The sequence below is a fragment of the Eubalaena glacialis genome, chromosome 9, assembly GCF_028564815.1.
Source record: "Eubalaena glacialis isolate mEubGla1 chromosome 9, mEubGla1.1.hap2.+ XY, whole genome shotgun sequence".
Classification (NCBI taxonomy): domain Eukaryota; kingdom Metazoa; phylum Chordata; class Mammalia; order Artiodactyla; family Balaenidae; genus Eubalaena; species Eubalaena glacialis.
In genome coordinates this window covers 105776878-105789769 of record NC_083724.1, presented here as the reverse complement: position 1 = coordinate 105789769, position 12892 = coordinate 105776878, and the positions used below count along the sequence as shown (strand labels likewise).

General features: G+C 47.6%; 1 protein-coding gene across 1 annotated transcript in view; it reads right to left on the bottom strand.

The window, feature by feature from the left end:
• Positions 1 to 12892, bottom strand: part of SHC3 (SHC adaptor protein 3) — a 142913-nt gene that overhangs the window by 43288 nt on the left and 86733 nt on the right. Inside the window, exons 6-7 of the mRNA XM_061199383.1 lie at positions 10685 to 10736; positions 867 to 993 (exon numbers count right to left, since the gene is read on the bottom strand). Coding sequence (XP_061055366.1) covers positions 867 to 993; positions 10685 to 10736 — 179 coding nt within the window. The remainder of the gene's footprint in view (positions 1 to 866; positions 994 to 10684; positions 10737 to 12892) is intronic.

The following is a 12892-nucleotide window of genomic DNA, read 5'->3' as shown; positions in this document are numbered from 1 at the left end:
ACTAAGTCCTGGAATGTGGCTGCAGAAGTTGGAGAAAACATAAAAAGTAAATTCAGGAGAAATAAAGTTTTATTGACAGCAAACACACCATTGTAATAGGCTTTCAGTAGGACAGGTGACTGAATAACCAACATGCCCTATATTATTTTTTTTTAATGCTGCATGGAATATTCTTATCTCCTAAGGAAACTCAAGGGTAGACTCTGAACATTTTTTATAATAAACTAAACATCTCACAATTCCTGTTTACATGTACTATTTCAGTTAACTCTTTAAATACTGCCAAGCCACTATTATTCCTATTTTACAGAGAAAACTGCTGAGACCCAGATTGGTTAAAGAACTTGCCCAGGGCCACACAGGCCATCAAGTCTGAAAGCTACGAAAGCCAATAAAGCAGAATCAATGCTCGTCATTCCAAGCAGAGGGCCTCACGAAGGGAGCCTGTGAATCAGGACTTTGGCTAACCCTGAGGACAAGGACCATGGGACAGGTGGAACCTGTGGTGACACCAACCCAAGGAGGCGACATAAGGAAACATCACGTGCTTGCAGAGGAAACAGAACAAAAACATATTACAATGTGTTTTTTTGTAACCTTGGCTACTGTCACTATAGTTTCAAGAAAATGTTTTTCTAAACATTGGGAGCATCGCCCATATGTCGGCTTCCATCTGTCAGTTTCCTGAGCCATGGCCAAGCACCAGCCAGGTGTCTCCGGGCCCAGGAAGCCCTGTGATTAACTGTGTCTGTTCAGAGCACTCCTCGGGGAGGTGGTTTTGTGGTTTCCTCCTTTCAAGTGTTTTTAAGGGGAAAGGTCAGAAAATGAAGAGAGGCCACTGCAAACGGTGTCACAGCGCTACTCACCGGTCGTGGAGAGTGGGGATCTTGGAAGGACACTGCAAATATTGCTTAAACCGGAGCTCAAAGGCTTGTCCGATGGAGCCGATGACCTCCTGGGCCAGCCCGTCACAACATTCCAGAATGTGACAAGCTGTAGGAGCAAGGGACACAGGTTCATTAGAGATAGACACTGGAGCTACCCAGGCTCCTCCTTCCTGAGGGTGAAAGCCCGCAGCCTAGGGAAGAAGAGAGGGACAAGGAGGTGCCTTTCATGACATGTCCTGTCAGCTCTGCGTGCAGCTTAATCCCTGAGAGCCCCCAGCGGTACCGTTTCACCGCAGAGATCCATTTCTTAATAGCCTATTCTCTCCAAAAGTAAAGGTTCTATTTGTAAGTACGTTTTAACATTTTAAAGTTCAACTTGATTGCTGTTCTATTGCTTTAGAGTCTATAAAATATCAAGTCAGAACTTAGTAGGGAAACAGGGTTTGGAAGGAAACCTTAACAAGACAAAGAACCTGATAGTAACAAGAAATGAATCCCTTTAAGACCCCGTGAGGCTTAACAAATGGACTTAAACCGGCTCTTATTGAATGAGTCCTGAGGTATCCGATGGACTTAGAGCAAGCTGTTTGCTTACTTCCTAGTGAGAGTAAAGTGTCACCACCAGATGTGGCAACTCAAAGCAATAAGATCAACAACCTTTTAAGATGAGTTTAAAGGGATATTAATTAATCACTATGACCATCCCACCACATGCCACCTGCATCTACACTGGACGAGACTGGATATTCATGCCAGCTCTCAGAAAAGGGGAGTTGGCAGCCGGACGAGAGCCCCTTAGTGACCTGTAGCAACCTTTAACCCCTTTGGGGTGCCCGTTGTCTTGGTGGCCAGGCTGTGGTGTAATCCATGCAGAACCTTCGGAGAAAAGAGGGTTGAGTGGGGGAAGGCACTGAAGAAGGTCCCGTCTCTGCTCTACAAGAAAGTAGAATGTCTTCTCCCCAGACACACGTCCATGGCATCCCACAGAAGAGTCCCAGCCCCTTCACGTTGTCCCGTGACCAGCATGACATGCTCTGTTACTAACGGGATAAAGGCATCTCCCTGGAGAAAATGACAGACGCATGTGTCACACTCCATCTTTCTCTTGCCACCAGTTAGGATACAATTGTGTTTCAAGGAGGTTCCTCCAGGAGCACAGCGGGTGCCCAGCAGTGAGGAGAGGCATTGCTACAGGGGTGGCCATTCCCCAGCAGTGATTAGGGAGATGCAGAAGCATCCCTCTGCTGCAGGAGAAGCGAGCACAGAAAGAGGACTCATTAAGGTGGGAACTGCGAGGGAAGGAACAGAGACATCACCACCTCCACAGTCTGGCCGCTCTTCCATCACGATGCCGCCTTCTACACGCACAAAGACAGCCAGGCGCCACAGAGCTCACCCTGATGGTGGCTGCTAGGGTGGGGGGCCTCAGGCTTCTTCCCTCGCCAGGCTCGAGGAGGGAGCATGCTCCTGAGGACCCGGGGACAAGCATTTCCTGGGAAGAGCAAGTGTAACTGGATTGCCGCTTCAGACTGCAATGCAATCCCTTGGATACATTAGCCCTACCTCAGATATGGCCAAGGGATTTGTCCAAGGAGACAGGTGTCCCGGCTGTATTTTATTATTGAGTGTTGATATTGTTTTATGTTATTATTGATATTAGTATTTATTATCAACCCGGTTAGGCACAAAGCAAGGCCATATTAAGCAGCTGTTGGAGTCATGGGGTTGTTCGTTAACGGATAGCAGTGGAGGTGTCTTTCCAGCCAATGAGGAAGTAGGAGTCTAAGACAGAGTGAGAGAAAGACACCTGGCTCCCCCACCTGCCCTGTGTTTCCAGCCACACCTGACCCCTCCACGCAGCATCAGCACCAGCCAAGAGAACTGGCTGGCCAGTACTTTGGAGAAACAGAATAACAGCTGGGGACGGGCCAAGAAAGTGAAGCTTATTTTTCTTCTAAGGAGGAAAGCAGTGCCCTAGCCTTAGTGAATGAAGAGCAAGGTTTCTGCAGAGGGGGCCATATGATCAATCCACACGGCCCCCTCATCTTCTACACACTAGAGAACACAAGGTTGGAAGTGGGTCTTCTTTACATCAGTTCCTGGGACATTTGGAAGATGCAGGGCTCTGGGTGGAAGCACCCTCACTTGGTGAGGGTGGAGCCCTGGTATCTGGTCTAGATACCAGAGGGTGACAGGAACTGCAGATGCAGAATTAAATCACGACTCCAGGCTCTGGGGCCTGGCTCATTCCTCGGTGGACCGTGAAAACGTCATCTGTTGGCTAGGTCTGAGGATCCTTCTGTAGAACGGCCTCTCTGTGTTCCAGAAACCCACTCCAAATCCAGAACTAACCCTGGGCTGACGGTCTCTCTGGACCTGTATTTTCTCTGACTGTTGCAACAGTCTTTAGCTAAAAGCCACTGTCTTCTAACCTCACCTGTGTGACTCAGTGTGTGTGAGGAATGATGAGTTTCTCGCCACAGGTAACCATCGGGGCTGCTTGTTTTACATCCCATGAGGAAAGGATGGAGCTGGAGGTGTCATTCATGAGCAAGAAGGAGAAGAACTGGATGAGAGGCAGGTACAGAGTGGTGGGACCCAGAATCAAGACTCAGAATGATGTTGTAAAACCTAAAACGTGGCCCAAAACAAACATAGGACCAGCAAAATGGGATCACTCCTCATTCTATCCCTTCCGAAGGGGGCGGGCTCTTTGGCAGCGGTGAAGTAGTGGGGGGGGGGGTCTCCGGGGTGGGGGTGGGGGGTGCTTGTCTGCCCATGCTGGTCTCTCTCTCTGACCAATAAGCAAGGCTGATGTCGCTTTCCAGGAGAGCCAGCTCAGACCCCACAGCAGCCAGCTCAGTCCTGACACTAGTGAGGGGACTTCATCAGGCCTCACCACAAAGGCCACTCCCCACATGGGATGAGCCACTTGAGAGCAGGATGTGCTGTGGCCCTTGTAATCATACCAGATAGAACTGGGACACAGCGTCTTTCCTCACACAGCAGCCTCCTAATAGGTCAACCACACATCTTCCCCGCACAGTAGACACTGGCAGGTCAGAAGTCCCTCCGCAAGTTTCCCAATGGCTCCAAATAAGTCCAGAGGCCAGTGGCTGCACCTGTCCATCGGTGTTCAAGGCTGCCCTGGCCATCTGACTGATAAATGGACTGCAGGCCAACTGGGGCCTCCATTCATCTGAGCTAGCTCTCTGAGCCCTGCCTGGGATGGCTGCTCCGTTAGTCAGCACAGGCAAGTGACGCCACAATAACAAACAGCCCCAGCATCTTAGTGGCTGAAAACAATCCCATTCTTTCTTGTTCATTTCTGGGCAACTCTCCAGGTGGTGACCCCATGAACCAAGCTGCTTTGATCTTTCAATCCTGAATTTCAACACAAGGCCTCTTCCCAAGCCAGGGAAGAAAGAGACAGCAGGGCCTTGCGCCAGCACTAACTGCCTCATCCATTCTGCTCTCACACAGAACTGTCGCCTGGCTCCTCCTCCACCCAGGAGAGGCTGGTGGTACAGTCTCCTGGGAGCTTGGAAGGAGTGAGGTCAGGACATCAGTGAGCACTAGTAATGCCTATCACATGCACCAAACACCAAAAAAGGCTTTACTTCTGTAAATAAGAAATTGTCAAGATTTTCTCATGCTTACCAGTGAAGAACTCTTTACTATACTGAGCATGTGTCTCAAATATGTATCTACTTATTTATAAACTATGAACATATATTCCCGTGTCAATATAATAGTATGCATATTATAAAAATATCTTTTAAAAGATGTTAAAAATGATACAATAAAGATAAAATAAAGTTTAAGATGTCTTGTTGGCCCTGAAAGCATCACACTGTCATTTATTATCTCAAAGCAAGATAAATATTTTGGGTGAGGTTCATCACTAATGATGATGGATAGAAATTCATCCTTCCATCTTTGAAATATTTTTCTTAATCATTTTGAGTCTGGAGGGGTTGATTCCTTATCTTAGCTGATTAGATTATTGTTGGTTTTTTTTTTTTTTTTTTTTTTTTTTTTTGCTTTGTAAAAGTAAGATCCCACTTCCCCACCCCCTCTGTGGTCAGGAGCAGCTGACATACAGAAAGGGTGTCACTGGCTCACTGCACAATTTATGTATGACTATAGGGTAATACCCGCTCTATCTCAGATCAGTGACTATAGACAGAGGCTCCAGCATGTGTTTCCCACCACAGTGGCTGCTTCCACACCCTGTGGGATGGGCCACCCCACCTCAGTGGGCATTGTTTCCATGGGGCGACTCTGCAAGTATGAGCAGAAAACCTCTCAGGATCTGTGCTGCTCTTTTAAGAAGTCACGACCCCTCCCACCCACGCCCACACCAACCCAACTCACACTTCACAGCCATCTGGCCTCCACAAGGCAGCCCAGCCCTTGAAGGGGTCCCATCTCAGACTGTCCCACTGTCCTCTTATCTAGACTCACAGACTCTCCAAGAGTTCCAATTCATAGCCAAGTTCTCTACCAACTGGTGACTGACATAGGGAACCTCAGAGACACCTGGAGTCATTACCTAATCAGAAAAAAATCCTACCAAACAATGACTGCTGTCTCTTCCTCTTAGTGGGCTGACAACTCTCACCCCTTAAAAGGAACACTGAACACCAGTGGATTCTTACCAGAGAACTGGAGACTCCAAACTCAAGCATAGTTTTCAGCCAACCCTAGTCTGTTCACTTAATATATCCACATGTTCCTCATTGTTCCAGATTTTTTTGATCTGAGACAGGTAAGAACTCCAAGATTCAGCTCCCATGCTCTTAATTAAGAGTTGTTTAATATCTGTTCTAGCCTCAGAGTGGAAAACTAAAACTTTATGAGGAGATAATTTTGCACCCATCAGACTGGCAGGGATTTAAAAGTCTGAAATTCCAAGTGTTGAACAAGAGCTGAAGCCAAGGAGCCCTCCTGTGCCACTTGTGGAATTATAAAGTGAAATAACCATTTCTAAAAAAACTGAAGATGTCCCAAAACACAGTGATTTGTCCCAGAGGTATAAACCCTAAGAAAATTCTTGCACATGAGCACAAGGCAAATGTACAAAATATTTACTGCAGACTTCACTCAATAGACACTTATTGAGCACCAACTCTGTACCAGGCTCTGCCCCAGGATCTCCAGATACAACAAGTAACAAAACAGAGTCCTGCTTTCACCGGTCTTATAGTCTAGAAGGTGGACACTGAAAATAAAGAAGGAAAAATATACCATTAGAATGGGTTGAATGGTGCCCCCCAGCAGACAAAGCCCTCTCTACATCCTGACCCCCTGAACCTGTGAAAAAGGGTCTTTGCAGATGTAATTAAGGACTCAAAATGAGATCATTCTGGATTAGGGTGGGCCCTAAATCCAATGACAAGTGTCTTATAAGGGTCAGAAGAGGAGGTGACACAGACACAGAGGAGGAGGTGATGTGAAGATGGAGGCCGAGACTAGAGTGATGCAGCCACAAGCCAAGGACTCCTGGAGCCACCAGATGCTGGAAGAAGCAGGAAGCCTCCTCCCCTGGAATGTTTGGAGGGAGCATGACCCTGCTGACACCTTGATTTCAGACCCTTAGCCTCCAGAATTGTGAGAAAGCAAACTTTTGTTGTCTTGAGCCACAAAGTTTGCAGTAATTTGTTACAGCAGTCACAGGAAACTAATACAACCATAAAGACAATAATGTGAAATAAAGGGGGTGATGAGGATGATGTTGTAGGGTGACATGTAGGATGACCAGGGAAAGCCATGTAGGAGGTGGCATCGCAGAAGAAGCCTGAAGGAAGTCAGGGAGTGAGCCATGGGAAGGTCTAGTCTAAGAATGTTGCAGGCATAGGGCTCAACAGGTACAAAGGCCCTGAGGCAGGTGCTTGCTTGACATGTTCAAGGAAGAGCCAGAAGATCAGTGGAGCTGGAGTGGAGGTGAGGGGAGATCACAGGAAACGAGACAGGGGATAGAACAGGAGTGAGCTCACGTCGTGATGAGTGAGACAAGCAGATACTTTGTGGTGGAAAGACTTAGCTCTGTGGCTTGTCAAGGTGAGGGGGCTAGGAGGCTTCTGAGCAGAGATGTGCAGCAGGCTGGTAATTACACAAGTCTGACTTTCATCCAGAAGCTTGGGCTACGCAGGAACATTCACAGTCTTTGGCACAGGGTATTTAGAACCCAGGGACTGGCTTGTTTATTTAAAAAAAAAAACAAAAAACCATGGTTGACAATAGCCAGATATGGGAAACAACCTAATCATTCAGTCACAGGAAAATTAACCTCCCACCACAGTGTTATGAGATGGAATTTAACCTCCTGGCTTAAAAAAATAAATCACTGCTTTCACTTATTATACAGAAGAGGTTTTACTCCTAGGGGAAAGAAAAGCCAGAGAAGGTGCTGTATTATTTAAGGAGTTCATACTCTTTAAGTTTCTCCCGGAAAGTCACCTCCTGCGGCCTACAACTGTCTGAGGCCAGAGGAACCCTAAATTCAGTGTTGAAATGACCGTGAGCTAGTAGAGAAGCCTGGAGAAGGAAGCGCAGCCATGCGAGGCAGTAGTCCACGGGGGGCTTCCCTCTCAAGCCCAGTCACCACATTTCCTCCTTATTCAGGAAATCCTGGGGAAAGGGCAGCAGGATGTGTTAGAAGCTATACGGGCTGAACACTCAGGCCTCTCTACCATCAGGTCAGCACCATAGGATATGACTTTCCATGCAAGTTCAGGAGTTCCAGAAGGCGCCTGAACAGGGATGCTATTGTGGTTATAAATTATAGGAAGTACATGCCACCTGCAGGCAGCCATATGTCTAATTAGGACATTATTTTTTATGTACTTTTGTGACCCAAACAGTCCATTCTGAACCAAGAGACATTAGGTTGCAGGGAATGGGAGTCCTTGGGTAGTAATACAAATTCCAATGTGAAAAGAAAATGGTATATTAGGATCCAGCAAAGCCTGATTTGTTGGGCGTTTTATCCTACATATATCAGTAGTCACCTTCCAGGTCTCCTGTCAGCCCTGCCTTTCAGCTATAAGGTGCCAACCTCATGAAACTTCACTCATTTGCAATCCCTATCTCCTCAAGATGGTGGTGGTTACCATAGAGCTTAATGACATGGGTCAGAGATCCTTTGCCCTCTACCAGATTAATTATATAAGCCATGGATTCTTGATACTAGAGAGAAAAATATAATTTTTTTCTCACTGTAAATACTGCTAGATTACCCAAAAACACACACCAGAATGTATAAGCAGGAATCAGTGTGGAAAGGATAAATGATAACAGTGAGGGACTTTGACCCATCTCTGAAGGATTTTGACAGGAGACTTTCTGGGCTCCAAATGTGCCTTGATGCCTGCCTGCCTTGAGGAGCTCTGCTTGCAGCCAGGGAACCACAATGGGGTCAGCACATCAACTGGGGCCTCTGCGTGGGGAGTTGGATATTTAAGAGTCCAAATAAGAACATTCACTCCCAGAATTTCTTGCTAATCTGACTCCTGCATGGCAGAGGCCATTCTTATTCAATTAAACTCTCTTCCTGGCCTAGGGCAGGAGGAAAGAGAAGAGAGCAGCCAGGGGAGCCCTCCCCCAGCTCCTTGAGGAAGGAGGCAACGGTGGGTGGACACATATCGGATGGAGGCAAAGCGTGCTCTGAGATACTGTTCATGGCCAGATCTATGACTCCCCTCCCTTCCCACACTGCCTCCCAGGAGGCTGGGGCTGCCTGTGTACGTGTGGGAACAGAGACGTGATGGATAAGGAAGGCTGCAAATTCCTGTCGGAGGGCAGGTCTGGTTCCCCTCCCCTGAATCTGAGCTGCCTGGGACAGCTTTGACTAGTCAACTATGACAGAGATGAAGCAGTGCCTGGTCTTTGGCATCCACTTTGGCATCATGGAGCCCAGAGTTGCTATGTGGGAAGTCCTACTGCCCTGACTCAGGGGCCACTTGGAGGGGCCCTGAGACTCCTTGCAGAGGGAGAAGGACCCTGCTGGCTTTGACTTCTAGTCCTCCCTGCCAAGGTCCAAGGCGTGGAAGTGAAGTCAGCTTGGACCCTCTAGATCAGGCCAGCCACCAGCCAAAGACCACCCAATACCCCATTGATGCCACAGAGAGCAGAAGAATTGGCCAACTGAGCCCCGCCTGGACGCTTGATACTTCATCATATCAAAAGATATTTTTAAATGATGGCTGTTAGGCCATTAAGATTTGTTACGGGCAACAGATAACTGGAAGGAGGGAGTGATCATCTCCTATCAAGCCTCTCAAAGGACCCCTATGCTGCTGGTGCCCCCAAAGCACCAGCAACAGCGCAGAGGTCTGGCGTTTGTCTTCACACTAGCACTGCATGCGGGTCCCAAAGGGAGCTGGTCCAGCAACCACCGAGCACATAGAGTAGATCCTGATTTCCATGACTTTGAAAAGGTACTGTGGCAGGTACTGTGGTACTTTGACAAGGGCAGAAGGTGCTGCTGGTTTACAGCCGTGAAACAAGGTATCAGCTTGGATGCTTCCATGGCCCTAAGTCAAACTGCACAGGGTTAAACTCCTTCAGGGTCTGGACCTAGAGCCTGATTCCTCAGCCCTGGCTGTACATGGGAATCATCTGGAGAGCTTTTAAAAAATACAGTTGCCTGGGTACCCCTCTCTGAGGCCTGAGCGTTGAGATTTTTTTAAAGCTCCCCAGGTATAAAGTATGGTTCATTTTCAGAACCATTGACCTAGGAGCCATTAAGGATGTGAAGAAAAAGTCTAGGATTACTTGAAGTTAACTTAGAACAAACAAAAATAAAGGAAGAACTTCAACAAGTGTTAACTCTGGGATGAGTGCAGCCTGCCACCTCCCCCTCCCCCAAGGTTGGTGGGAAAACAGAATGCTAAAATCTCACCTGAGGTGAAATTTTAAAAGAAGAAGAGTATATATATATATATATGTATATCGACAGATATAAAACTTCTGCAAAGCCAACTAGGAAATCTTAACAATGGGTACCTGGGGTAGAGGGTGGGAGGAGGAGGGGAAGCAATGGGTGGTAGAGGGAAGTGCCATTTGTAGTGTTACAAACCCCACAGGTGACCTTCGTCAGTGAGTTCTAAATTGGAGTTGTGCAGCACCTGGTGGCTGCCCGGGATTCAAGGGTAGCGCCCCCTAATCAGCCCACCTGCCCAGGCTAGTTAACATTGGAGGGGGGGACCCTTCGGTATTGTAAATGATGAAAGAAATGGGGTGGTGGGTATGTAGGGAGGGTCTGGGAATAAAGGTTCCATGAAGATGGGAAGTAATTGGATGTTTCAAATCCCCTACCCGGCCTGTGTCTGAGGCCCTAGCACCTTTGCGGGGTGTAAGTGGGCAGCACCTGAGCTTGGACACTGGCTTCCAGGGCCATGCAGAGCAGCATGAGGCTTCTCGGGGAGACTTAGTTGGCAGTGGACGCACAGGAGCTGGAGCTGGGCAGGAGGCCAGCGGTTTGCAAAGTCTTCAGGTGTAACTGAGGGCACCTTCAGAGTATGAGTGGGAGCTGCCATGCGCAGGTCAGGTGTACCAAGCTCTAGCCATCTGGATACAGGTGTGTGTTTAAAGCTCTCAGACATCCAGCACCTCCTAACCCAGCCGGGTGTGCCGCCACGCTTCACTGCCTGCAAACCTCAATTATCGCTAACAGTACGATGTGACACTGTTCGTTTGGATGAAGAGGGCTGAGATCATGAGGACCATCTGGTATCCATTGTTAAGCCTGGCTGCACATGAGTGAGAGATGACGAAAGTCACACATCGCTTACCTCTGCGATTAACAGGGTCCTTAGCTACGTACGCAACGTAGTCTGTTGTATCCTGTGAAAGAAAAATGAGATGTCACATCACTAATCGCAGGTTAAGACAGGACAGCAGACACACCATGCGTACAGCAGCTCAGTAACCAAGAGTAGCCCTGATGACAGCCCGGCATTTCTCAGACTGTACAGTGGGCAGGAATCATCGGGGACCTTGTGAAATGCAGATTCTGACTCGGCAGGCCGGGAGCTGGGCCCGAGGTTCTGCATCTGCAGACTGCTCTCACAAGACACTGACGCAGCTTCGCCACACCCACACTTTGAGCAGCAAGGGTGTGAAGGGCATCCATTCTCAGCATGTCGGATCACCCGAGGAGCTATAAAAACACTAATACCTGAGTCCCAACTCCCAGATAACCTGATTTAACTGGAGTGGAAGTGAGGCCCAGGCATCAAGGATTTTTAAAAGCTCCCCAGATGATTCTATTATGAACCAAGGCTGAGAGCCACCGCTGTCAGCTGTCTCCAACAACGATCCTCAAATCTGAGCTGGGGTCAGAATCCCCGGCAGGGCTTGTTACAGCACAGATTGCTGAGCTGCACCCCAGGGTATCCGATTCGGCAGGTCTGAGGTGAGGCCCCGAAATGTACATTTCTGACAAGCAGCCAGGTGCTGCCGCTGATCTGGGGGCCACACTGAGAAAATTAGAAGTGATGTTCAAAGGTTGGTTGCAAACATCCCTCATGGGTGGATGAGATATGGATACGATGACATAAGTAGTAATTTTAATCCTTTTAAGATGTTTCAAAAGCATGAGCTCTATTTAGAAGTCTCACCCTTACACATGAAATATAAGTCCCCTTGCCTGCCTCATCTACTTGGCCCGCAGAGGAAACGATGACCTCGGAAGTGAGCCGAGGTGACCATGTGAATTTTAGTTTCTAAACAGAGAAAACAATAATTCTCTTAATTCTTGAAAGCAAAAGAAAGACTTTCCTGCAAAGTTGACATTTTCAACATTCAAAAAGTCTTGGGGGGGCAACTGGTAAAGGTCTCCCCATTGTTGTGGATATTTCCCCCATGTGATGGTTTTGGAGGACTCCAAGGTTATTGATTAGCTCCCAATGTTTTCAGCATCTGCAAGATTCTCTGTCATGAGTTCCTTCTTTGTGATACTCTATGGGCAGGAGAAACGACCCCTTCTTTCTCCACAGTGCTCCAGAAAACCATCCAATGTGAGAGGGGAAGAGGGAAAGTGAGTGTGGAGGCAGGGGGGAGGATGCCGTGCTTATGAGCACCCACTGCAGGGTGCAAGTCGCTTTTCCAAACATCACTGCCCTGGAACTCAAAAACACCCACTAAGACTAAGAAGGGAGAGAGCTCTTCCGGCAGCTCTTGACGTATTGGACTGCTACCCTGAGGTCATTCTCCAGCATGTAGCCTATCTGTTTCCCCTTCCTGCTCCGGCCACTGTCCTTTGGTGTATTCACAGACTGACCTGGGAAAGGGAGTGGGAGACCATCAAACCAGTCGACCTGACTTCCTGCCATTTCATCAAGGAAGATCGGGTCAGAATCTGAAGTTACTGGCAAAAATAAGGATTGTAGCTTGTAATCATAGACACTCTTCCCGGATTCAGGAGATGTGAATGTCAGAAGTGGACTTAGGGAGCACTAGTTTCTCAGTCTGAGATCCATGGAACCCTAGGGTTGGGCAGGTATATTCTCCAGTGTTTGAGATGTCACCAGAATCTCTTTTTATGCTTTCATTTCTATGATAATCTTAAAAGTTAATACAGTAATATGTGGGATCATCTGAATGACACCTGTGCCATCAAGCTCTGCACGCAATTTCAGTGCCAAGATTTTCAGTGGGGTTTCCAACATTATGGGTGCCAGGTTTTTAAAGAATCAGAGAGAAAAGAACAGTCAGATGGCTTTGTCACACCTGAAGCAAATTAACGTCACATTTGTACACAATGATGTACGACTGAAGTGTTTACTTGAATAGAAGAAATCAGTGGAAGGAGTGAGTCATCTGGCGCCTGTGGTAGTAGAGAGATGCTGACCTCAAAGGCTTCTGCACCATGGTAGCCAGTTCTAGAGTCACATTGGGAGCAGAGATTTAGTTTCAACAAAACTTTACTGATCACAGTAAATTAATTTTACTTTGAGTGTTATTGACTTTACTGTGTTTATTTGTACTTAATTTCCAAG